At 37.1% G+C, this 27,401-nt stretch overlaps 3 protein-coding genes and 1 long non-coding RNA gene across 4 annotated transcripts; 1 reads left to right on the top strand and 3 right to left on the bottom strand.

Annotated features, from left to right (window-relative positions):
* The first annotated feature begins 6,219 nt into the window (after positions 1 to 6,219).
* LOC135074209 (uncharacterized) lies at positions 6,220 to 9,631 on the top strand. Its single transcript, XR_010257773.1, has 2 exons — positions 6,220 to 6,426; positions 6,683 to 9,631. It is a non-coding gene; the product is annotated as an uncharacterized LOC135074209 (long non-coding RNA).
* Positions 9,632 to 14,413: 4,782 nt separating this feature from the next.
* On the bottom strand, positions 14,414 to 16,045 carry LOC135074210 (retinol dehydrogenase 14-like). Its single transcript, XM_063968510.1, has one exon. It carries the CDS (start codon positions 15,663 to 15,665, stop codon positions 14,724 to 14,726), a length of 942 nt encoding a protein of 313 aa, XP_063824580.1. The 5' UTR covers positions 15,666 to 16,045; the 3' UTR covers positions 14,414 to 14,723.
* Positions 16,046 to 22,549: 6,504 nt separating this feature from the next.
* On the bottom strand, positions 22,550 to 23,663 carry LOC135073954 (retinol dehydrogenase 11-like). Its single transcript, XM_063968224.1, has one exon. The coding sequence runs from the start codon at positions 23,629 to 23,631 to the stop codon at positions 22,699 to 22,701; it is 933 nt and encodes a 310-aa protein (XP_063824294.1). The 5' UTR covers positions 23,632 to 23,663; the 3' UTR covers positions 22,550 to 22,698.
* A 1,619-nt stretch (positions 23,664 to 25,282) lies between these two features.
* Positions 25,283 to 27,401, bottom strand: LOC135074225 (uncharacterized). Its single transcript, XM_063968520.1, has 2 exons — positions 27,206 to 27,401; positions 25,283 to 26,151 (listed from the first exon to the last, which is right to left on the bottom strand). The coding sequence occupies exons 1-2, from the start codon at positions 27,399 to 27,401 to the stop codon at positions 25,283 to 25,285; spliced, it is 1,065 nt and encodes a 354-aa protein (XP_063824590.1).

Genomic DNA, 27,401 nt, shown 5'->3' with positions numbered 1-27,401 from the left:
ACGCAGTTAATGCAAAATCAAAAGCTTTATTAATATACAACATTGCAAGATACTTACAACTAAAACTTTGATTGATTAGGTAAGTGTAGGTATCTCATTCTGACCTCAGGGTTGTAACAGAAAACTTAAGTTCAATGCAGTTCTTATGTTTTCCGATACATTATAAGCTTACTGAAACTTATAAACAGGATAAAGGCTCCCCTATAAAGTTTAGCCTGAGGTCTAAGCAAGTTAGGAAGTGGAAGGAAAGGCTCTGTTTATAGATTCATGTTGACGGGGTGCGTGACAGTTTATATAAGTTTATATGATATAAATTCATTTCAATAACGTTCATATTGTATAATAAACGTATGTTATAATAACACTTGATATAATTTTTTAACATATAATGTTTACTTCATATAATGAATCATTTCTAATAATGTCATTTCAGATACCAATCAAAACGCATAAAAACATTTGATATAAACCTTACTTAATCTAAGACTCATTTCATGTAATTTTGTTTAACATAAATAATATTTCATATAATCATTACATAAAATAAATATTATTTGTTATAACGACTATTTGGTATACTCTTTAATTGATATATAACTTTTAGTATGTTCTTCTTTAGCTTGACTTATAAATGACTTTAGTGACAAAAACGAATCGCCGTAAAACCGACTCCACGTAGTCTTGTCTGCCCTACCCCTAGAGTGTAATTTAGAAGCGCGTAGGCACGGAGGGGCGAGGCGGCCCGCGGGCTGATGAGCAGGTGGCTGGAAGCGAGGCGCCGCGGCTGAGGCTGGCCGGCAAAGCCGGCCAGCAAGCCGAAGACGCGGTGTCGAGCGAAAGCCATCTGCGACGATTAGCACGCGAGGGACCGCCAGAGCCCCGCAGTGCCGGAGCCGTGACAGAAGTCTCAAGTTTTTAGTCAAATTTGCATGCCTGCTTGCTTGCCTGCTTGCATGCTGCATGCCTGCTTGCCTGCTTGCTTGCATGCTTGCCTGCTTGCTTGCTTGCTAGCCTGCTTGCTTGCTTGCTTGCTAGCTTGCTTGCTAGCTTGCTTGCCTGCTTCTTGCCTGCATGCTAGCTTGCTTGCTAGCTTGCTTGCTTGCTCGCTTGCTTGCTTGCTCGTTTGCTAGCTTGCTTGCTGCATGCAATGTTTATTATAAGAATTGAACTTCATATAAAATTATTATTATTATATGATTTAAGTTTTATAGGAAAAGAATTTTATCTCATTTGATTGTTAGACATTTTATTTTTATATGATTTGAATGTTATTTGTTTTAAATAGTATACATTGTAAGTTTTATAGAAAATGTTCATTATATCAAACCATTTTATATCAGTTGTTAGTTATTTGTCTTAAAATTATTCGTTTTAAAATTATATTATTCGTTTATTATAGTAAATAATTATTATATTAAATGATTTTATATAATTTGATGTTATATCCTCTAAGTATTATATGATATGTAGTTATATCATACATTACACACCCATGTTGACGAGACACAACTTGTCTCACGTGTTAAGAATGTCGGAAACGTGACTTGAGACGTAGAACTACTCGGTGCAAACTTTAAAATGTACCCAACTGTAAGCTGTAAGTATATTGATGCAATATTTTGTACTATAAAACTTTTTAAAATGACGCAAAGTAAGTTTAAGTTTTCATTTTCAGTATTGCATCTAACACGATTGAAATATTGAGTTACTCAAACGCTCCTATGATTTTAAACTTTTTTTCTAAAAGTTAATTCTGTTGCAGGTTGCTTGCTACCAACCGGGCAACATGGAAAGCTTTGGGAGAGGCCTATGTTCAGCAGTGGACGTCCTATGGCTGAGGTGATGACGATGATTCTGTTGCGTGTTGAAAAGAGCAGATTCAGGGTGTTATTAGAAGTAATTAATTACTATGGTCCTTACTCGTAATATACCAATTTGTTCCGATAGTTAATCCGAAGATTAATATAATAATATTTATAAATAACTATGGTTATGATAACCCTTTAGGCAACAAGGATCAGGGTTACAAAATTATTATTACAGTAATATCCTAAGAAAGAAATAAGTAATAGTCTATTTTTGGTTCACCAGTTGCTTGACCCTTCCACTAGAGGCCATCGAAACTAATATTATAAAGAGGAAAGATTTGATTGTTTGCATTGAATAGGCTCCGAAACTACTGGACCAAATTGAAAAAATCTTTCACCATTTAGAATCCTTAATTATTTCTGATGAACATAGGCGGTACGAAATTCGCCGGGGCAGCTATTTACGTACAAACATGAGGCTATTGTTGAGACGACTAACATGGTAGTGAGCACAACTAGTAAATATTAATAAATAAATCAATACCTAAGCGCTCGTTCATCATATTAGCTTTAATGTGTTCGTGTAATATTCATGATTCGTACAAACAGTACTCAATTAAGTATTTTCTATTTCGGTATATATCCTGAAACTGTAATTGCCTTCTGAATGTCGAATTTGTTGGCAATAGAACACAAATTATATAAAACGCAGATATAATATTTTAGAAGAAAATATTTAGGTATAGATACACCTACTAGCTGGCTATTTCTGCGAGGGCAGAGGTTACAGGAAATGGTAGAAAAAATGTAAGTATCATGTATCATACTTTGAGGTTTCCAAAGTTTTGAATTCTTGATACCTAGCAACAAACAAGAGTCCCCAACTCCGCCAAGAAAAATGTACGAAATTTAACAACAGCTCATAAGTTTACAAAAGCAAAATAGTATGAGTAAGTGCCTACTTTCAGTTGGGAATGAAATATTAGGACTTAAAAGAAGATTCTGTAAACAGATACCTTCCATTTGGTAAAGCGAGGATTTTGGTATGTTTCTCTGAAACTTGTAACTCAGATTCTGAGATATAAAAAAACATTACTTCCCAGTAATAAGAAACAGTAATATTTTATCACGTGTACGAGTATGTTTATAATATCCGAGGTATCAAAAAATGTAGCAGTCGTAGCAATGTATTATGTGATAGTAGTAGCACAGGTTACTAATAAGTTACTGTAGTAGTAGCAATGTTTTATACTACGAAACAATTTTCCTAATGACTAGGTATCTCGTAGCATTACGATACAAGTGAGCTAAACTTGCATTAGATATTCTGAGCCAGTGTTTATGAAAGGAGCTGTCATCCTCAATCCATTGTTTTGCCGCATATTTCGACCCTGCAGCCCTGGAGCCCCCTATTCCGAAACGCTGATTACGTAGTTTCGGGTCTATCTGTCACCATTCCTCATGCTGGAAACTCGGTTAGCCTGATAAGGATGCAACATTCGAAACTTCTGATAACGTTAGTCAGAGTAACCCCCCTGGAGTCTGGCTAGCTGACCTATGCTACACAACTGTAGATTTCCGTTATTGTGGTCTAATACCTCCCAGTTAGTGTGTAGGAAATAATATGTTTACCTCCAGGTTGGCCCGGAGCGAGCCTTTGTTTGCTTTGGCTCAGACTTTGAATTTGAATTATTAGTATTGTATTGTGCAAATAGTTACTATTAGATATTGAGAGAAAGCACGGGTAATTCAATTTACGTGTCTGTCCATCCTAATTCACGTCTTTTACTTGAGATAGAGAATAAGTAAGTTAGTTGAAAAATACGCTCCATTATCTAAATTACACAAATGGTAATCACAGTAATTTCTTTTATTATCCCCTACTAAGTGAAAATATATTTTGGCTACTAGAATATGGCCTAACGTAACCCATTAAAATTCATTTTAAATCCAGATCCATGGTGTAGGTATTTGCTAGTCGTACCGACTTACAATTTGAAAATGTTCAATCTTAATAACTCAAGTATCCTGGTCCTTTACGTTTTGCAATTTTCTAATACATCCTTAGCAAAATAACTGATGTAAAACCAAGCAACAAGCTTAGGTAATACATTCACAGAATCCCATTTCACGATGAATAGGTAATACAGCCTATAAACTTCCACATCCAGGTCGAAATAAACAACTATACCCAGACATATATCAGCTTTTAAATATATCCCTAGCTGTCCTTAAACGGCAAGGACTCGTAACATATTTAGTATATTATCTATATCTGCAGCTCTGGAGTTACTGCACTGGAGAAATACTCTGAAAATAATCCCCCGTGGAAATGTACCAAATAGCAAACGGTACAGGCGAGTGCCCTGTGGCAATCGGTTACTGTGCCATTATGGGAATGGACTGTCTAGGCATATTTTTGGGATGGATATTATGGTATGAACTGCATTACGACCATCGGTCGTCAGTCGTGTTAGAGCATCAGCTCTAATCTAAAAGCTTGCCGAAGTAAATTACACGGTGTATGAAAAAGCATTAAATGGCGAGAAACACTAAAGAAAGTGGAAGAAAATTGTGTGGAGTTATTGTTTAAAAGCTAATTTACTACCTATAATACTATATTACAGGTATTTGTACTAGTACTACAGTATTAAAGAGGTTTTGTTTCGTTATTACATTACCTACTACGATTGAATTGACGACTAACCGTAGTGCAATAAGGGATTATAATGACGTCACGACGGCTGCATCGAAATTTGATGTACTTGTGCAAGCGTGAGAAAGTGGGATAACCCTGCAATGATATCTGCACCTGGACGCCTTTGCAAGGATCAATTCTACCCATATTATCGACGTGTCATGCGAACGGTATTCTAAAGATAATAACAGAATGCTTTCTTTAGGACTGACAGATGTCCTTTCCGCATTCTACTCATATGACTAATAAATAGATTCACCTGATAATTAATTGCATAGGTACACACATGCAATGCCAATTTTATGGTTTAATGATTAATGTTATTGATTCTCTTTCAGTGAACTACTTTTTCTGAACGACGTCTTTCAAGTCGTTATGTGCAAAGGTACCAAGTCAACATATTTTTTTAAAGAAATTAATACCTACACTCTTAACAAATTAAGAGCTTGATTATTTTAAACTGCGCACGTCCCGGTATAGCGCTGAAAAGATCTTTTGTTCGCTGCAAAACACTTGGGCAAGTCAATCGCCATCGCAGGGCCCGTTAGGCTTTGTGAACCGCAAATTAATGACTCACGAGCACCGCAGTGCATGCAGGGTTAAGTTTCACCTCCTTGTTAAGACCCCATTTGATTTTTAGAACACAATTTCACCAAGCCAAGCACGGGCGGGTTAAATAAAAACGTATTTAAAATGAGTTATAGAACGCGTATATGGGAAGCTATTTTTGTTTTTTTCGGAACGAAATGAAGCATTTTATTTGTGAAACCATATAAAATATGCAAAAAGGAAATCTCATAGGTGTAACATTCACGAGAATCTTGTTTACGAGCATGTAAGCTTTTCATTACAAAATAATAAATAATACATTAAGCACCTTCCTTAGATCGTATGAAATACTTAGTGGGAATTTCAGGATGTTGCTAGCTCGATGACTTTGTGTTTTTAAACATTCTTATTAAGATTCCTGTTTGAAAAGCTTAAAGCCTAGTTTATTATAGGGATTTTAAAGTGAGATTAAATCAAAATGGTAACACGGATTATTCCTTCTTAGTTTATCTTATTGGTCCCTAATATTTTTATTTTATTTTCATAGGTCCAAAGGCGATCTAAGAGCGATATCAGGAAGCGAAATTATTTTAGTTTCAATTTATCCTGGCAATCAAAGACAAAAGAGCACAATACAGCATATCATAGCGGCGGAATTTTCATTCTAGTTACCGCCGTTTTTGTCGGTTTTTATCTAAATTCGTATTATATTTATCCATATAATTTAGAAGTACGACCCGGAGACAGTTATTGGCAAATATCCAGTTTGTCTTTTGAAGACCTGATATTGCACAAGTAACGGTAACTCCAACGGCCATCGTGTCTTCACGCGCAATAAGGATGACCATTTACATAACAATAAAGCCGACCCGTGAGAAATGCGACTTTGCAACCCTCTTAAAAATTATAATGATTGTATTCAATAATTTCAGTTACTCCGCGAGTTCCCACCGGGCGAGATTTCTCCCCTTGCACAGGTAAATACAGATACGTAAGACGTTCGAGGGGTGGAAATAAAAGCAGTGGAAGAAAGAAGGCCATTGTGTGCGCTTACGCAAGTGACCCACGTGCGCCGGAGTTCCCACGGGCGCGCGGGGAGGGTTCCCGGGAGCCCTATATAAGGTCAACGGGACTCCGAAACGATCACTTCCGAATTTGACTAGCTACAGTAAACACCCCGGGGGGCAGCGCCCCCTGAGGGCTCTGAGTGCGAATTGCGTCTGCAAAATTTACCAGGCCTATCAATAGTTTGTCAATTAAAAGTTCGAAGCCAAAGTGGTGGTAATTAAAGTTTCATTACGGAAACAGTTTTTACATCGAAAATAAGTTTCAAAGGCGAACCGAGGCGAGGATTCTCTTTTTTTTGTTTTGGTAAGTTACACACTTTGTTACTGTTATTACTTATTTTATAGCCTTTTCAGTATTTTAAACTGTGTTTAACATTTTTTCAAGTACATAACTCAAAAATATTTTTGTTTTTATTTGTTTCCAAAACTTAAATTGTGAAGGTTTATTTTCAAAATGTTTATTTCTTTCTTAACTTACATTATCTAACTACATAATAGGTATCCTTAACAATCTGTGAAATTTCTAAACATGTTATTAAAAAATTCTCTACTTGTTTCAGATTTGAACACAAAAATGTATTACCAGCTGGGTATATCAAACGTCATCGTGAACAAACAAAAATCCTGGATCAAAATTTCATCTGGCCAAATTTTTCGGGGTCTTCTTGTAAATATTGGAATCACCGGAGGACTCGGACAAGACATCATGACTAAGGTGAAGTGAAACAGTCTCTAGATTCCCAAAGATAGGATAGGCTTAGGTTTATTGTATGTAGGTAGGCTAGGTTTGTAGTTTTAGCTGTGAGTGCCAAATTATTCCGTACAATTTTTACCTTCGTGAGCAATGCGTACTTACCAATGATTATTATCAATGTGTAAGAATCTTTTTCGATAGTGCCTTAATGATCGGTGTTGTTAGTTAAACCAGTTACCATTCATGTTTTTGTTTGTAATGGTACGTTTTCTCGAGTTCTTGTTAACGTTTTTGTTATAAATCCGAATTTGCCAGTTGATAAAACTCACAATTAGTTTTAAATTCACCAGTTTATCGCGGGTTTTCACAATTCCAAAGTTTCCTGTTGTTACATGTTTCTGTTGTGTGGTTGTTAAGTTTTTGTTATTAACACACTTAAAGCTCCAAATTGTTTTCTTGATCATTTGTTACATTTCGTTATTGATCAGGGATGTAAATTATTGTTTGGTTAACTGTAAATATGTTGATATTTTGTTTGTAAATACCAATTTGTTGTTACCAGCTGGACTGGACATTGGGAGGATTGTGACTGACGTTAAATTGTTGAGTTTGAATTTTTGTTTTGTTACTTTCTGATCACATCTAAAACCACATTGGATTATTCAAAATCATCACAATCCATCAGTTATAGATTCATAGATGAAACAGTTAAAATTAATCTCAATTACTTTAATGATTTTAAGTTTAAAAAACATTATTTGGATCATCCTACTTTTCTGAATCTAAAAAACCTACCTACCAGTCTGATAATCATGTTGTTAAAGTTATGTTTGTGTCATTTGCCTGAATACATCGTTGATTTTGTAATAATTACTAAACATATTTTTTGTGAATGTTTTAAATCCTAACAACCAATTAAAATAGAATACCGTGCTTTACTTAATTACATCTTCGTTCATGTTTTTGTTTTCGTTTGTAAATGTTACTCGTTGAATTTTTGTTTTGTTTTCTCATTCCGTCAACCAGTTAGTAAAACAAACAGAAAAAAAAAATACACAAAAAATCTTTGGCTGTTTACGTTCATACACATTGAATTTTTGTTTTGTTGCTTTTCTACTTGTAGAATTATCAGTATCAGTTATATTAGAAACTAAAGCACGTACAGAATTGTTAATTTTATTTGTTGATTTTTTTGTTTCGATTTAAGTTGATTTTTTGTTTTGTTACTTTTCCAATCCATAACCCGGTTATCTTTTTGGATCTAAATTGTTTTTTAATCCCCGCCTTTATTAGATCAAAAAACGTGCATCAGTACACTTTTATCCTGCTATCACAGCTTGTTGATTTCACTGTTAAAGTTAGTTGAGTTTTTGTTTCGTTGCTATTTTGTTTTACATTGTCAAATTGAATTGTTAAGTTGATTCTGAATTTGAGCCTACTTTATCAGTAAACCTACGTTTAGTAAAGATGGTTTCACAGATTTGATTCAAATCAAAATGCGTGTTAAGTTTTTGTTCTCGTTTTGCCTGAAACAATCACAACGTGCCTTACGCCAAAAGTGCCTGAAATTGTTTCATTTTTTATTATCTCTTTGTGTTTCTGTTATTGCTTTCTGTTGGGGTTTTGACTTTTGTGAAAACCTTATCAGGACGCTTTGTTCCTTTTTACGTGTAGTATAACTTAATCGGCTTCTGATATTTCTGTCAAAACCAACAAACGATTGTTGATACGTTTTAGAACAAAAATAATTTTCCGACAATAAGTACCTACATGTTTGTTATAATTTATTGCGAGTTATCTACACGTAAAATTGTTGTCTGTTATTTTAACTTGGTGTTTATCTTATCCCCTACATTATTTGTTCAAAAATTTTGTCAGCATTTTCATGATCAAAGGCTTTCAGGATCAGGGCACATCAGATACAAAATATCATTTAAATTGTAATTGACTGAGTTTCTTCCTCCTCTTCTCCAGTGAAATGTAGATGTCACAATTTTTATTTTGCACGTGTAAAGGGCTTAACATTGGTACTAATTTACATAATTTGATTTGGAATTAGAGTCATTACGCAACGTTTAATTATAAGTCACATCTACACTTGAGTGATATTTACAGTCAATACCATACTTTTATTTATTACTAGCTTTCCGCCCGCGGCTTCGCCCGCGTGGAATTTTGTCTGTCACAGAAAAACTTTATCGCGCGCGTCCCTGTTTCAAAAACCGGGATAAAAACTATCCTATGTTCTTTCCCGGGACTCAAACTATCTCTATGCCAAATTTCATCAAAATCGGTTGCGAGGTTTAAGCGGGAAAGCGTAACAGACAGACAGACAGACAGAGTTACTTTCGCATTTATAATATTAGTTGGGATTGTTAACTTCAACTTATTTTAATTTACATAAGTTAGTTCTTTTTTATGGTCTTGCATCACGCTACGATTTTTATTATGGGGGTAAGATATTCATTAAGACATATTGTTGACTTTTGTTCAAGTTTTTTGTTATTTATTTTTAAGCGTTAAGTTGTCGTTAAGTTTTGTGATATTACTGTTAAATTAAAATGGCTGTGTTTGTTAGTTTTATGTTAAGTTTTCGTTTTAACTGTTTGTTGTTTGTTTTCCGACATTAAGGCCGCCTAAACCAAATAAAAACTTGTACTATATTAATTAGATTAAGTTTTGCTTTTGTAATAATTAATAATGGATAAGTTAAAACTGAAGCTTTGTGTAAAATTAACAAATAGTGTAAGGTAATTTATTAGAGATGTATGACAGTAATGTGTGTTTGTGTGGAATAATAAAAGAAAAACACGAAGTTATTTGGTTTTATTTTGTATATTTTTAGAAACCTTACCTCAGTAGTATGAACTCTTTATTAGGTTTCGTTATTGCTTTGTGGTAAAACATAATAAGGTATGTTTAACCATTCAAGATATGTTATGATAATTTTATGAAAGGTTGTGTTCAATACAACCTTAATGTACAATGTTTACCTATTTTCGATGTAACTCAGTCCTCCTTACTATTATACTTATCATACTTAGTTACGTATCTAGTAGTAGGACATTTGTTTATTTGACAAAAACCTCCATTGAAAATGTCCAACACCAATCGAATACAAAAGGGTAGGATCTCATCTCTCGGTCCCATCACAGGCCCGAATGGTGTGGAACGATCTTGACTCGAGAAGCAATATGCTAACACTGCCACAACATAAAATGAAATGTAAGGAAACTATCCCACCCTAGTAGCTTTGATTTGATTAAACGATCCTATAGTTGTACACGTTTCTTTTGTTACATATTCGAAGACATTTTCATCCTATATTATCTGGAAATTCGGAAAATACTTATGTATGTCAAAAGAAACTACTCATTAGACTAAAGTAGTAAAATCGCTTATCGTCCGTATGTAATTTACAAAGCAAACCAAATGAAAGCGTCTAAGTGTCGAGTACCTATGTAGAAGCTCAGTCTACTACCACAGAATACATTATGTACCTACTACTCAATCGCGTTAAATAAATGTTAAACTACCTACATAAGTAGAACATCTGTAAAAGGATTTGTGGCGACGCCTGGTGGTAAGTAATTGAAACACTTTTTCTATACAAAACCAAACGACAAACGATATCAAGTCAATCTCATACGAAACCCTCGCGTAAGGTAGGTCCCCAATGTTGGGTTAGAGTAAATGTATCACGGTATCACAATAGATAGGTACTACAAAGTCTATTATCATAGAGAAATTCTGTTATAAAATTATTTAACGTGCTTAAACTTTGTTTTCATGAACTTTGCAAAGTTAATAAAAGCAGTATTGATAACCTATACAGTACACTTTCTTAGAATCAAAGTAAGAAACTCGTGCATAACGGTAATTTAATCCTACATAAAACCTACCTACTTCATTAACTTGCTGTTCATGAAATAGGTAAGTAAGTAAGTAAGCATTTTTCACTAAACTTTAGCGATATTTTAAAAGACCATGTTTAAGTATTCGTTGGATGGCGAATAAGAACAGAAACATAGCAACGTCAAAAACTAATTTCATGTCCAATTAAAACATTTTAAAAGGTTGGCGTTTTGTCCAACTCATAAAGCATTGTTGTGAATAAAGACCATGTTTTAAAGCCACTAATCTAGTCGGTTATTGTTGGAGCTTATCCAACTGTTCACTATCGCAATACATACGTTCCGCGCATCCATGGGCGCAAAACATTGTACCGTGGTTACATATAACATCGCATAACAGATGTAATGAAGATAGTTTTCGGTGGAGAAACAAGAACTTCGCCCCATGCAATCTCGCCGCTTAGCCTCTTCTTAATTGCTTAACTTTAACCGGAGCGTCTTCCTGCTGTCGCTGGCTTCGTTTAACTTCACGCATACTTCACGGTTCACACGAAATAAGATACTTTGAGCGCCTACGCGGAACTGCGATGCAAAGTTAAAAATCGCGCCGCTTATTGAACGCCTGCGGAAATGTAATAGCAATAGTACCGTTCGTAGAGTTGTATAAGTCCTATTTTATTAGGAGATGTTTGGGTCAGTGTGTGTTGCTCTGCACTTCAACTACTAGCAGTAGCAGTTGATTTTTGTACAATTCATTCTACAAAAATCCTTATACCAACCTATTAATTATCTTGACGCCTTTAATTAACACGCCATTCTTCGTTTGTAATCGTTTTGTAAGCAGGTGTACCCACCTAATTATTTCTTGAAGTAATTAAGTACTTACTGTCTGCTGTGATGGGCAATTAAGAGTACCTACCTAGCCACTTATTTATGTGTCTTTTATAATAAGCGGAAAAACACACATCAACTTAACCACCGCGACCGTGGCGTATTATCTCGTTAAGTTATAGAATTGTAGGTAGGACTTAGTCTGATGTGCTAACAACTGTACGATAGGTAGGTACAGTCAGCAGTAGGTACATCAAAATACAACTCTTTACAAATTAAGATACTTAAGTACCTACAATGTTTAAGTTAACGTGCTATAAATAGTTAATAACTTTGTAATAGCTAGGGTAAGTAATAACGCAGATAGTGATGATTTGCTTTGTAAACTTTATTGTAACACGAACAAGAGAGATTCAAATAATATTCCCTGAAACTTGAAACATTCTCTATAAATCAGTTTGATGTTGGCTTAGAATCTTATCTTTTGTAGTCACAACTTTTATTGCTATAAAATATCAGGCGAACTTACACAAATAGTCTCAAAGAGAGCTGTATCGAAAATATGGAACGTTGGCGACTGTGGAACTTCAGAAGAAAACTTTGCTAGCAAACTTATTTAGGTCGATATTTTAAAATTCAGTTACTAACAATATAGAGGTACACTCAAAAGTACAACAGACTACATTTTCTTTTCAAAATAGCACTTATTGTACATCTAAATAAAATTCTAAAGTGCTTACCTTAAAGATGCCCATCTGCAATGCCTACGTTGTTGCACCGATTGCGATCTTTGCTAATGAAAGTAAGTAGGCGCCGGTTCAGTGTCCACTTCGCGTATTTTCGCTTGCTATTTTATTATTCAGTGACTTGCATTTGTGAACGTTTCAGGCTGAAACTTTTCTAGACAGGGGGAGATTTGGGCGTTATTTCTTTGTTGGCTCAGTGAAGCGAAGGCGCTGTGTGCCCGCGGACCGTCCACGGGAATTCGATATTGCCTCAAGTGAGGCGTTCTGGCTGCATTGTGCACTTTTATTCGCCATTGTAAGTCTGAGAGATGCCACTCCGCTTTGCTCCGATGATTGTGGTATCGTATTCTTTCTTTAGAAAACACTTAAAGCTAGATGAGATGGAGTGTAGTTCTTTTTGTGTTGGTTTTCATTACGAATCAAGTGTAGTATGCTGTTATTTTGTTGCACTCACTGGCACTCACCATCTAGCTCGCTATAAACAAATGGACGTAGATTTTGTATTGACACGAGGTTTAGAATCGACACAATGTTATAACTACTATATATTTCTTAAAGTTAGTTACCATTGTTCATACAGCCTACTGATGCCAATAAACAAATATAAATTTGAAAAATAATTACTTTATTACCAAGATAGTTAAGTAGGTGAGTACTTTAACTAACTTAGCTAGTTATGATAAATTAAGCTGCAACAGTGATATCTGCTCATATCCATTAACTTGCACTTTTTGTCAAGTAATGGTCCAAAGATTTATGATGAACTCAGTCGACTTATAGTTGACCTGGAAACAGCAGGCATAGGCAATAGTCACCTGTATGTATGATAAGAATTTACATTAATTTATCTTGGTCCAAAGTATCCAAAACCTTAGAAAAAGGCAAGTATTAAAAAATTGAATTTGTCAACTCTGTCAGCAAATGTCAGTGTTGATATCAATTTATTGTAAACCGAAGTAAATTACGCTAAATTCTCAGTAAAATTAACCAGTCAGCATGAATCGTATGGACGACGATGTGGTACTGTCCCCATCTTACTTTTGGGACTGCGTGACATTCAGCAAGGACTGCCCTTTTCTGTCTAATATAGACCCGAAGTTGTACTACTTTGGCATAGGCCTCCTCATCCTCTACGGAACGTTTCTACTCGTGATTCTTGCTGACTTGAAGTTCTACTGGTCTCTGGACAACTTCCAGCGCCAGATTGATTATTACATAAATCTAGTGAGGAAGAAAGTACGGCACGTGCAAATGGACCAGCGAAGGTTGGTCAGCACTCAGGAGAGAACCGAGAAATTGTTGAAAAGAAGTGAGCAATGCAAGCGCATGGTGACTGCTCTTAGAGGCGCGTTACACGAAGACGATTCCCGATATCTGTCGATACTCACGAGCACTGACGACCCGAATATATCGGGCACAGGGGAGTTATGGAGTGAGGATCGCAGTGTCATCGATTTTTAGCTTGTTGCATTTTAGAAAAAAAACATAACTAGTTATTGATAAATATTTGGACGTCAGACAATGTGTATTCTTTTCTCACGCTTTGTATTTCCTCGTTCTTAGTGGGAGCGTGACGCGCCGTTGTTTGCTGAGGCGAGGGAATACCTTATACTTTATCCTTTGCAGTCGGCTGAACGTAAAATACAGTTCAAAAGAGAATTACTATTATCCCTGTGAAAGCTTTAACTGCTACTGTTCATGCTATCGTAAACTTATATTATTTTAGTTCAGCTGTGCCTGCTTACAAGGAATTTAATAAAATTTCTAGTGGAAGATATGTAGTTTAATACAAGTTAGGTAGATAGCTTAATATGAATTCAAATTGAGGTTGATGTGACTTATCTTTATAACTTTAAAATAATATAAAATAATGTCACCTGATTGATAATAGGATAAACGAAGTTCTGGACGTTAAAGTAAACCAGTTAAAAATGTTATAATAATAATAATAATAGTTCCTCAGCCTGTGACCCTGACCACCGGTAGCTTGGGCCCTGCTGCCAGCGGATTTACTATTTTCAACCGACTTCAAAAAAAAGGAGGAGGTTCTCAATTCGACCCGTATGTTTTTTAAAGTTTTTTTTTATAATGTATTTTTATTATTTGATAATTTACATTGTAAAAAAAATATTTAAAAATAAGAAAGAAAAGTAAATAAAGAGAATGTTAAAAGGCGAATTGATAAATAATCTGATATTCCTTATCTTTTATTATTACACATAGATTAAACGAACATACATTTAGCGAACGCATTTCATACTCAAAATCCTACTTAGATATCAAATAATTTATTAATGCTTAAAGGTACAAAAAGCATAGGACGTCTCACAAGGTGAACCGATGACCTCAAAAAGTTAGCAGGAAGGCGCTGGATGCAGGTCGCTACCAACTGGTCATTATGGAAATCATTGGGGGAGGCATAAGTTCAGCAGTGGACGTCCTATGGCTGAAATGACGATGATGAAAGGTAATTATTTCATTGTTTAATATGCACTAGTTTTTCCGAGATCTCCCACAATTTCCGAGCTGTTTCGGAGTTTCCAGCTAATTCTGTCGTAGGCTTTTCGCGGCAGTCGACGAAGTATTTCCCGCTAACATTCTGCACTTCGGGTGACACAGCTAAATAGGTGGTGGTCTGCGCCCCTTGCCACGGCGTTTTGTAGAATGGTCTGAACAGAATAAAAGCATACTTTGCTAGTGGAACATTCAGCGCAATGTCTGTATAAATTACGCCGGGGTGCAAGCTGTTCACAGTCACGCCGGTGCCTTTGAGACGCTCTGCTAACTCAACTGTCATTAAAACGTTGCACAGCTTCGTTGCACCGTAAACTTTGTATGGGCTATACTTCCCATGATCGAAGTTCAGATTGTCTAAATCCAAATCAGCAAAGGAATAAGCCATCGACGACACGTTTACGATGCGGCTGGGTGCGCTGGACTTGAGTAGAGGCAGCAGGAGTGATGTCAGCAGGAATGGCCCGAAATGGTTCGTTTGCATGTCCAGCAGTAACCCGTCCTCCGTGGTCGAGTGTCCGCTTCCAAACATTCCAGCGTTGTTGATAAGAATGTCCAGGCGCTTCTCATTCTTCAGTATATCTTCAGCAAACGCTTTCACCGATTTAAATGAAGCCAAGTCCAATGGCTTGAAGTAGACCTCCTTATTTTCAGTCTCTTTGATGATTTTATCCCTAGCTCTCGTTCCTCTGTCCGCATTTCTGCAGGCCAAAATCACTTTAGCACCTCGCTCGGCTAAATCCTTCGCAGCTTCGAATCCTATGCCGTTATTTCCGCCGGTAACTATGACCACTTTCCCCACTAGATGTCTACTACATTTATTAATTCCCCAAGTTAGCCTGCAATATATCACAAACAAAAAATATATGCAAGCATTAACTAAGAACAAAGCTAACAAAAACATCGTCGCTTGAGATATCTCGTACAACTGAACTGACTCGGTCACTGAGTTGACTTTATTTATTGAGTCACCAGTTACGCCACGTTTTAGTTACTTGCCGGTTCCTCTATGAGTTATCTGATAATGACGTTGCGATTAAAGAACCAGTTTTCAACGTCAAAGTTTGGGGATACTACACTTATTATTATTCTGTGATACTACACACCATGTTTTGTCAATTCATAAAACTCACAATTCCACGCGTCCGTTCGATATTAGCGTGGTAGATACTACCAGAGCTAGGCAACTTCACGTACATTGATATAGAACAGTGAGTCACAGATAATGGCCAAGTGACTTCGTGTGCGTCCGCGTTTGTTTGTATTTACTTACTGGGCTCACAGCCCAACACGCCGTTAGTTTTTAATAAGGTTTCCGACCTTGACAATTGTTTATGAGTTCCTAGTATGTTATTAAATTAACTTGTGATAACTGCCTGACCACACCAAGAAAAACAATGATTGGTTTAAGGCCGGGTAGCAGAGAAAATGGCGAAAATGAGGTTTTCATTTTTCATTTTTGAGGTACTAAACAGTAAAATTAAAGGCTAAGATTTTTATTGGGCATAGTTGAGGATATTTTCTAGGGCTATTAACGGATGGAAACACGATTTGATGAAGTTGACTCGATAGAATAAATTCCCAAAGTTACCTCTATTCGTTTTCTATTTATGGTTTTATTTTTAAAATAAGCGATTTGAGATTCTAAATCTTATACTAAACTAAAGTTCAGAAATAACTTGAGGGCTTTTTTTAATTCGGATGAAATTTTTATATTGCGTCTTATTTAGTTACTATGTTAAAAAATGTGGAAAAAATCGTCCATGACGGCTTGGACAATCTCAATCAGTCGCGCGGTGGCGCTTACGGAGGACGGACGCGTGTCAGTTTTTTGGCCGTGACAGTTCGCGATTTGTCAATATTTTTGACAATGATGACTTTGATGAGTCACAGTATAATAATATCAGTGTTACTGGAGAAAGCTTAAATTTTTGATAATTAAAAATTATCAATTTTGTCTACCTATTGAAATTTAAATCGTTCGCATCCTTTTAAACGAAGACTCTACTCATGATACATAGTACATTCCTCAAATATGAGACAAAACCAATGAGTTAAAATTTCATTTTAATAGTACCTACATACAATCGTCTTATGCCCGTTTTCACCATCAATCCCTAATTTTTAAGTGACCCCTATGGAAACCAAATTCCTGTTATATGTTACCATAGGGGTCACTTAAAAATTAGGGATTGATGGTGAAAACGGGCATTACACTCTTTAGAAGAGCACACTGACACAAATAAATAATAAAAAATACTGTCTAAGGTCTGTAGCTAAAGGTCTAAGCTGTAAGATAGAAGAATCTTCTAGCCAAAAAGATGGCAGATGCAGCAGATGTCAACGGATTTAAAACTGGAGTTCATATGACTCCTTGTAGACTTGAGTCTTTAGAGCGTCCCTTCCTCCACGATGCGTAAGAATTTTCACAAAAATACTGTCTAAGGTCTGTAGCTAAAGGTCTAAGCTGCAAGATAGAAGAATCTTCTAGCCAAAAAGATGGCAGATGCAGCAGATGTCAACGGATTTAAAACTGGAGTTCATGTGACTTCTTGTAGACTTGAGTGTCTAGAGCGTTCCTTCCTCCACCATGCGTAAGAATTTTCACAAAAATACTGTCTACGGTCTGTAGCTAAAGGTCTAAGCTGCAAGATGGAAGAATCTTCTAACCAAAAAGATGGCAGATGCAGCAGATGTCAATGGATTTAAAACTGGAGTTGATGTGACTCCTTGTAGACTTGAGTGTCTAGAGCGTCCCTTCCTCCACCATGCGTAAGAATTTTCACAAAAATACTGTCTAAGGCCTGTAGCTAAAGGTCTAAGCGGTAAGATAGAAGAATCTTATAGCCAAAAACATGGCAGATGCAGCAGATGTCAACGGATTTAAAACTTGGAGTTCATGTGACTCCTTCTAGACTTGAGTCTCTAGAGCGTCCCTTCCTCCACCATGCGTAAAAGTTTTCCAAAAATACTGTCTGAGGTCTGTAATAAAAGTCTAAACTGCAAGATAGAAGAATCTTTTAGCCAAAAACATGGCAGATGCAGCATATATCAACGGATTTAAGACTGGACTGGTAATGCACTCCAGGTAACCCTGTGTGATGCTTATTGCTCATAGTGATTTTCCATACAGAGCCCCGTACATACGTTATACATAAATTATGGAAAGAAAACACCTGGGTGTGTAGACCAATACAAACAAATATGTATGCAATTTTAGTATGATATTTTTATCCCAACTAATATTATAAATGCGAAAGTAACTCTGTCTGTCTGTCTGTCTGTTACGCTTTCCCGCTTAAACCTCGCAACCGATTTTGATGAAATTTGGCATAGAGATAGTTTGAGTCCCGGGAAAGAACATAGGATAGTTTTTATCCCGGTTTTTGAAACAGGGACGCGCGCGATAAAGTTTTTCTGTGACAGACAAAATTCCACGCGGGCGAAGCCGCGGGCGGAAAGCTAGTTTATTAATAAACAAAAAGACTGAACAAAATTGATGCGTGTACTGATTAATGTAATTAACCACATGCAAAGCTTTGTGAATTGCAACAACTATAATTTATTATCCAAGCTCTAAATAATCGCTACTACGAGTAACTGATCATAAAATGTTTTTCCTATCGCTCAAGCTCCCGAGGATCTACCGATAGGTCGGGTGACGTAATCTTGAAATTCTTTTAGCCAGCGCGGAACTTCCGGAAGGTCGGGTGACGCCACGCCTCTTTGAACTGTGTTTACTTTGGCAGTTATATTCTATATTTATTCGATTCTAAAATATATTCCCAAAAATTTTGAAAGTTGTTTTAATTTGTATCACTTGGATATGATTTGTATTAAAAAGTGCTGTGAGTGTGACGCTTGAACGCAAGGAAGTCAACCTAACCTAACCAACTGCGTATTTCTAAACTGCGTATTTCTATACTGTGTAGCCGCGAGAGCTCTTTGGCGCGCTGTCTTCGGCGAAGTATTGCGCGCGCAGATTTTGACAGCGCGAAATACCTACTTTAGCAGAAATACCAAGCCTTAACTTTGTCGCAGTTGGATATCTAAAAAAATCCAAATTTTATCTAACTTTATCACCATAGACACAAAATATAACAGAAGACAAACTCCATACTAAACGCGCTCGAGCCACGCACACATAGACACCGCTCTAGCAAGACTGTCTTGGACGAATGCGAGCGCGACGTGGGGCGAGCGCGACAGACGTTCGCCACACGTTCGCTGTGGTTCGCTTGAGTCACGCGCCGGTCAACCGCCTGTGATATTATTTTGTTTTGCGAAATTGACGAAAATGAGTGAACAGAAAAAGTCGTATTATAATTGTTCGGTATTTGGTTGGTTAAACTCATCATTAAATACCGAATTTTCATTTTTTAAATTACCAGTTGATTCGGGGAGGTAAGTAAGTTATTTATTTGAATTTCAATTGAAATTGAAAGCCAACTCAATTATTAGGAATATCGAATTGTTTTAGAGAGGTTTTATGAATTATTGGATAACTAGCTTTTGCCCGCGTGAAATTCAGTTTGTCACAGATCGTCATAAATTATAGCCTATATGTTATTCTGGGTTATAAACAATAATACTGTAAAGTTACATCAAAATCCGTTCAGTAGTTTTTGCGTGAAAGAGCAACAAACATCCAGACATCCACTTTCGCATTTATAATATTAGTTGGATAATAGTGTCAACCACTCAACTAAATACTACTTCCTTCTCGTGTATTTGTTTGCAAACTATTACTATAATAACGTACTAAATATAAATAAGTATACGTGGATAGCTGTTATTGTCTTTCTTGCATAGTATTAAGAGTAACATTTTTCTATCATAACGAAATAAACGCAACACATGTCATGACAAGACAACCCTAGCGCGACGGCCGAGCGTGCGAGCGAGAGAGGTATGCAAAGCGAGGTACATACATAAGTTTACCTTCTGTTATATTTTGTGCCATAGACGTCTGAACATTTGAAGTGGCGTATTATGATAAATTAAACCGCATTAATATAATGTTACCTCTTCTCATAATGACCACTCATATCCATTATCTTGCGCCGAAACACTTTTTGTCGAGTAATGGTACAAAGGTTACTGATCATTTTATTATGAGTTGGCTCTTACGTACGAGTAAGTAGTTGACCATGGAAAAAGCAGATTTCGGCATTAAAATACGCTAATTCACCGGTAACATCCAAAATTGCCAGTCACCATGGATAGTTAAGAGACCGAGATAGCTCACAGAATTGCTATAATCAAGTGGCAGTGACGGGGCGGGGCACATAGCTCGTAGAGACGATGGCCGTTGGGGCAGAAAAGTTCTCGAGTGGCGACCACGGGCCGGAAGACGTAGTGTGGGCAGGTCTCCCACTAGCTGGACCGATGATCTGGTGAAGGTCGCGGGAAGAGCCTGGATGCGGGCAGCGCAGGACCGGTCGTTATAGGAAATCCTTGGGGGAGGCTTTTGTCCAGCAGTGGACGTAATTTGGCTGAAACAAACGAACGAACAATGGATAGTTAAACGATTACGTGGTGTTGCCCCCTATTAGGTAACTTCTGTGACTTTGTGACTTTCACCATCTAGTAAAAACATTTAAATTGTGGACACGAAACTGTATAACTTCTGTTCGGCCTCTTTATCCTTTACGGAGCATTATTTTTCCTGACTTGAAGTTTTAATCTAGTCGGGAAAAAGACGTGTGTGAAGGACCAAGTAAGACGAAAGAAGATTGACAGTGACACAAATTAATAAAATTAATATCAATAAGCCATTAAATTCGCAAGATTAGATTCACAATAGAATCTTGTAATTATTCCATTAGTATTATTAGGTTGACTGGAGGAAAATGCCGAAAGGCATTAAGTCCGCCTTATGTACACTGTTTTATGTGCATACAAGTTTAAAATAAATAAATAAAATAATAAGTATTTGATTATTACTTATATTTATGTAAAACTATTTGTATAGCCTGACCAGGAACATAAAAACCCTGGCATAGAGGCGCGTCAATTGCATTTGATAGTGCAACACTGAGTACAGTCGTACCTGTGTTAAATTAATAGGCTAACTTTATGTATCAGGATTCAGGATTACGGGCTAATTTGATATTTTCATAAATTAACGTCAAAATATCATTATAGGTAACCTGGTTTAAATAAATTAAATGAAAACATCAATCGAGCTAGTAGGATTTATTTTATTATTCATCAATAATCAAATTCAGAACTTGAATATTTAACTGCAATGTCTGCTCATGAACGCTTCAAACTCGGTACTTCTTTCCCAATTCCATAAAATTCAAGACTTAGAAAGTGACAAAATTTTTTAAAATAGGTAGTTGAAACAAACCACAGCTAATTTTCATAGTGGACTGTACTATACGATAAAAATGTCAGTCAATTTGACAACCTTTGTCGGAAACATTATTCAATGAAAATATTGTCCGAACCCTTAGTATTTCTCTTCGACAAATACTTTAACACATTGTCAACCACTTTTCTTTCACGACTATAAAAATATTTTAGCAATTTAATTCACAAAATCAATTGCGCACATTTAAAATAAAGTTTGTTTACACTTTGACAGCAATAGACTGACATGCAAGGTGACATGTCAATGAAGTTTTCAGTTACTGTTGCCATTAAAAGAAATTAGTACCATTAGTTTTCCGCAACATGGCGAGGGTTTTTATGTTCCTGGTCGGGCTATTCGCTGGGTGCGAAGTACTAGGTGGGGGTAACATAATCGATCGCAGCATTCATGGTGGTCAAAAGTAGAAATAATGTAAGCTCTGTCATCAGATGTATCTGTCAATGGCAAAGCGATTCTACTTATTACATTTTAATATCATTAATTAATCGCATGAAAAGGGTCCTACTGGGAACTTAAATAAAAGAGTGGACTGTATTTCGATAGGGCTGGTTTAATAGCCGTTTACAATTTGGAAATAACTAGACTATGCAACGTGGTAGTACAAAAATGAGTCACAGTAGTTGTGCACAGATGTTTGCCTTATGATGAGAGCGTGAATTATTGAACTCTGCCCTTGTTTTGTTCTTAATTCTTCTACATCTCGGACTTGTCCAGCCAATACCAACAACTTTCCTTTAAATACGGTTTGTGGTTGGAATTTGATATTGTAACACTCACAAACCCGGTCTTCAAAACAATACTCATTTCGATCTGAAAACGATATTTAATTTATTACTAGCGATACAGGAACATTTAAATATATTTACTGTTATATAATGAAACCGTTAAAGTAGCTTTTTCTTTTTGTTTTACTGTAAAACTACAACTATAAATGAAGTAAACAAACCCTGACACAATCAAAATTAAACACACTTTTTGGACTTACCTCATTTGATTTGAATGACCAAAATGATTTCAAAACCTTTTTTCCACCCAAATCGTGGTATCACAACAATTTATTAGTTGAACATATTTGTTATTTTTTCATTTCGATATTTTTTCACAAATATACGAACTAAATGTCAATGTGACAGAGCCCACAAAGTTGTGGACGCTAGTTGGCGCTGTAATCGTGCACAGAGCCAATATAGATGACCCACGCTGAACTGTCCCGCCAAACTCAATGACAGGGGGGCGCTACCATCGTTCAACTTTATGGTTTCCAACATGGCAAAAATTGGAACCAGCGATTCGGTATTGACGGTGGCGCCCCGCTGTCAATGTCATCGATAGGACAGTTCAGTATTTTGGAACTATACATAGGTATATTTTACGAACTATTACCACAGAATAATAATAAGTACTACGTACTATTACTGTAACTTGCAATTTCACATGCACTTCACTTTTCTTAGGCACCCTGTAAAAAATACCTTTTTCATCTTTTGTCTGCATTTCAGATCATATGTCTCGTCCAGGTAAAGCTCGACCTGACTGCAGGGTTAGTGAATAATATGCACTAGTTTTTCCGAGATCTGCCACAATTTCCGGGCTGTTTCAGAATTTCGAGCTGCTTCTGTTGTAGATTTTTCCCGGCAATCAACGAAATATTTCCCGCTGACATTCTGCACTTCGGGTGACACGGCCAAATAGATGGTAGTCTGTGCGCCTTGCCACGGCGTTTTAAAGAATGGCTTATCAGAGGAAAAATTAACTTTAGATACTTTGCTAGTGGATATGCCAGCGTAATGTCAGTGTCAACTGCTCCAGGGTGTAAGCAGTTCGCGGTAACGTCGGTGCCTTTAAGACGCTCGGCTAACTGAACTGTCGTTAAAATGGTGCACATTTTTGATACACTGTAAGCTTGGAATGGGCTATACTTCCCGTTATCCATGTTAAGATTGTCTAAGTCTAATTTGGCAAAGGAATAAGCCATCGACGACACGTTTACGATGCGGCTGGGTGCGCTGGACTTGAGTAGAGGCAGCAGGAGTGAAGTCAGCAGGAATGGCCCGAAATGGTTCGTTTGCATGTCCAGCAGCAACCCGTCCTCCGTGGTCGAGTGTCCGCTTCCAAACATTCCAGCGTTGTTGATAAGAATGTCCAGGCGCTTCTCATTCTTCAGTATGTCTTCAGCAAATGCTTTTACCGATTTAAATGAAGCCAAGTCCAATGGCTTAAAGTAGACTTCCTTATTTTCAGTCTCTTTGATAATTTTATCCCTAGCTGTCGTTCCCCTGTCCACATTTCTGCAGCCCAAGATAACTTTAGCACCTCGCTCGGCTAAATCCTTCGCAGCTTCGTATCCTATGCCTTTATTGCCACCGGTTACTAGAACAACTTTTCCCACTAGATGTCTGCTACATTTATTAATTCCACAAAGTTTGCAAAAGAACACGATCAAAAAATATAATATGCAAGCATTAACTATGAATAAAGCTAACAAAAACATCGTCACTTGAGATATCTCTTAAACTGAATTGATTCGGCCAATAAGCCTTCATTTATTGCAGCATGTACATAGATAGATACGTCATATAATTAGACAGGTTCCTCTTCGACCAGTTTTAAATGTCAAAGCTTAAAGTAGAAGAGCCGACTTCAAAATTTCTTACCGATTAGATACCGCGATGAAATGCACAATCGCCATCATTATCATTTCAGCCACAGGACATCCACTGCTGAACATAGGTTGGTAGCGGCCTGCATCTAGCGCCCTCCTGCTGCCCCATCGGCCGTCAGTTCTGCGTACTATGCACAACGTTTTCTATAAAATTGATGCTAAGTCCGGATTTGATACCTAGACTGCCACGGTGGAACTTGTCGAAAGTAAAAAAAAAACCGATGCAAGAAAGGGGTGTTACTTATCCCCACTTATACCAGACCAAATTGTGGCATGGCCAGGTTAGTTAGAAATTCTGACAGTATTTTTTGCGGATAAGGATTGATTACAGAATACCGGCATAAATTAAATGGTGTTCCAAACTTCATGATGCATCCACGTTCTTACCTATGTTGGGAGCATAAAATATGCTGCCAAACTCAGTTTTTATACAATAACGTAGGTCTGGCGTTCACTAGCTCTTAGTCCATATGCTAAACAAGGTTAATCCTGACTCACCTTGGTCATTTTACCTATTTGAAATTCTCGTTTTTTTCGTACTCATTTTAGCACCGCTAATTAACGCTAGATGTTTGAACACGTTTGGACGTCAGTTTGTACGTGGTACAAAGGTTACTGACTGATATTATTTTACTTTACGATCTTGTGGTGACGGCAAAGAAGAAGAAAAACATTTGTCACCAACTCCTACTCTTCTTGCGGGTGTCGTAAGAGGCGACCTAGAGACTACACACACATTAAACAGAGAACAGGTACCTATAGTCTTTTTCACGTAAGATGATTCGTATGACGTTTCGAGTTTGAAAGTTATAGAGATGTCACATAACTAAACCATAGCGATTTATCTATCGATTTTTTTCTAAGAGTTAGTAAAACCTACTTTTAGAGAAATATTTTGTATAGGTGTCTTTTAACAAAAAACATGTTTTTTTTAATTACAAATATTTTTGTAACAATTTTTATTGATAATATTAAAATTCCAAGGACTTCGTGTTAAAAAAAACGATTCCTAAAAAGTACTGGTTCTATTACTTTAAATTAAAAACTATTTATTTATTTTCAATGCGTTTATTAAAGTCAACAATCGAAAAATATAGTTAATTTTTGTGATGTTTTTAATAACTAAGTATTCACTGCAATCGATTAATGAACCGCGGAAATAATCGATTTTGTTAAACAACAAATACCCCAGCACTATGTTAGGGTCCTAACGAATATTAGTATAAATAAAATAGTGGACTGTATAAAAAATAGGTGCTGTAATTCTCGCCAGCCTAATTACAGAAAATTATCTAAGACTACGCGGTAATCGTGCGTCGACGGTGGTGTCCAAAGGCGAGTGTGTGACCCGAGCGCAGCCGATGATGACGCTGTCGGCCCGAGGTGACGTTAGTCATTGTACGCCGCCCGCACGTCTCCTCCCGCGCGTTGTTGGGTTCCCAACATGCTCCCCGGCTTGAAGTCTGAAGACGATAAGACTTCAAAAATCTGGAAGAGGGCACAAATTAATGAGGGCTCTTCGAATGGTGCCACCCTTCGTCTTGAGCTCAGCGACTCTAGACACATTATCGGTGCCAGGATAGAGCTTGATGACTCGGCCCATAGACCAGAGCAATGGTGGAAGAGCTCTATCTTTGATGAGCACAAGAGCACCAATCTTTGGTTCTGCCTTCGATGACCGCCACTTCACCTTCTGCTGTAACAGAGCCACATACTCCAAGGAGAAGCGTCTCCAAAAGTGCTGCTTTATGAGCTCTATTCTCTTGAAGCGCTGCAGCCGGTTGATGTTGGTCTCCTCTGGGATCTGTGGATGAGGCACAAAAGACAGTGATCGTCCAATAAGAAAATGAGCAGGAGTAAGGACAGAAAGGTCATTGGGGTCTGAAGAGAGAGGAGTGAGTGGACGGGAGTTTAAAACGGCCTCAATTTGAGCGAGGCATGTAGCCATCTCTTCGAATGTGAAGTTGGTTGTCTGTAGCAAGCGTCTAAGGTGGTATTTGGTTGATTTGACCGCTGCTTCTGCCAGACCGTTAAAATGAGGACTATGTGGGGGAACGAATTTAAATTCGATGCCCTCCTGAGCTACACGGCTTTCAAGGTCAGACTGAACCAAGAATCTCGACAGTTCATTGTAAGTGCCTACAAAATTCGTTCCGTTATCGGAAGTAATGCTCTGGGGCTTTCCCCTGCGAGATATAAAGCGGTTCAAAGCAGCAAGGTAAGCATCAGAAGATAGAGCCGTAACGAGTTCAATATGACAGGCTTTAGTCGAACTACAAATGAAAATTGCCAAATATGACTTGATGAGTCGACATCCACGACCGCTACGGTCTGCTATCAACACTGGACCTGCGTAATCAACGCAACAATGTAAAAAAGGGTACTCTAACTCAGTTCGAGATGTTGGCAACTGTCCCATGATAGGTTGGATAGTATCTGCCTTGAATCTGCAACATCGAACACATTTATGTACTGTGGCCTTGGCTAAGTTTCTGCCACCTAATGGCCAATAAGTTTGCCTAATGTTGGCTAAAAGAAGCTGTGGACCAGCATGTATAAATTTTAAATGAAAATAATTAAAAAGAATTTTTGTAAAATGATGTTTAGAACATAATAAAATTGGATGTTTAGTATCGAAGCTGTATGGGGAATTTTGTATTCTCCCACCAACTCTAATAATGTCATTTTTGTCTAAAAATGGAGATAACGAGATAAGACGGTTTTTGATAGGAAGTGCTTTTCCTGACTTTAGAATGGCATATTCAGAAGGAAACATTTCCATCTGTGCCTTGTGTATGATAACATTTAAAGAATTATTAAGCTCTTGTACAGATAAGTGACCATTTAATTTATTATTTTTATTTTTGCAATTATAAATGAACCTTTGTAAATATGCCATTGATCTTTGTAAATATGTAAAATTTGATTTGTTTTTTATTAATTCAGAGATGGGGTCAGAATTCGAATCAGAATTGAGATTGAGATCAATTGAACAAGCGACTAATTCGGGTAGATCATGTTTCTCATCATATCTGTTATTAGGATTTTTAGGCCAGTCTGTCTCGTCTTTTAATAAAAAGCTAGGACCTGTCCACCAAAGAGATGAAAAGCAGATGGAATCGGCCTTCAGCCCCCGAGAAACATGATCCGCCGGATTGTCCTTAGAAGGTACGTAGCGCCACGTGTAACTACTCGTACTGTCCTGAATTTCGTTGACACGATTGCGGACGAAATTTTTAAGTTGAAGAGGTGGAGTTTTTAACCACCCTAACACAATAGTGGAGTCACACCAAAACATGACGACGCGGCATCGTAGTTGGCTTGCTAGGCGCTACCTTACTCTTTGACGTCAAAAGGTGAACTGTGACGGACCCTGAATGACTCACAGAACGAACATACAAACAAGCGCCGTAAGCTCGTTCCGATGCGTCTGAAAATACGTGGATTTCATAATGATCAGAGCCGTTGCTAAGAATCCAACGAGGGATTTTTAAATTGTTGAGATAAGGTAGAGTAGACGAAAATGAACTCCACAACTCTTTTATTTCCGACGAGACATCATCATCCCAGTCATATTTATCCACCCATAACCTCTGCAT

The sequence above is a fragment of the Ostrinia nubilalis genome, chromosome 8 (genome assembly GCF_963855985.1).
Source record: "Ostrinia nubilalis chromosome 8, ilOstNubi1.1, whole genome shotgun sequence".
NCBI classification, from domain to species: Eukaryota; Metazoa; Arthropoda; class Insecta; order Lepidoptera; family Crambidae; genus Ostrinia; species Ostrinia nubilalis.
Note: the sequence above shows the minus strand (reverse complement) of the source record. Positions and strands in the feature narration are given on the sequence as shown.

Coding starts and splice junctions, on each gene's coding strand:
- LOC135074210 (XM_063968510.1), bottom strand. CDS start 15,665: ATGTTTTTGTTAGCTTTGTTCTTAGTTAATGCTTGCATATATTTTTTG.
- LOC135073954 (XM_063968224.1), bottom strand. CDS start 23,631: ATGTTTTTGTTAGCTTTATTCATAGTTAATGCTTGCATATTATATTTT.
- LOC135074225 (XM_063968520.1), bottom strand. CDS start 27,401: ATGCAGAGGTTATGGGTGGATAAATATGACTGGGATGATGATGTCTCG. Junction 26,152..27,205: donor GGAACGAGCTTACGGCGCTT/GTTTGTATGTTC, acceptor TTGATTACGCAG/GTCCAGTGTTGATAGCAGAC.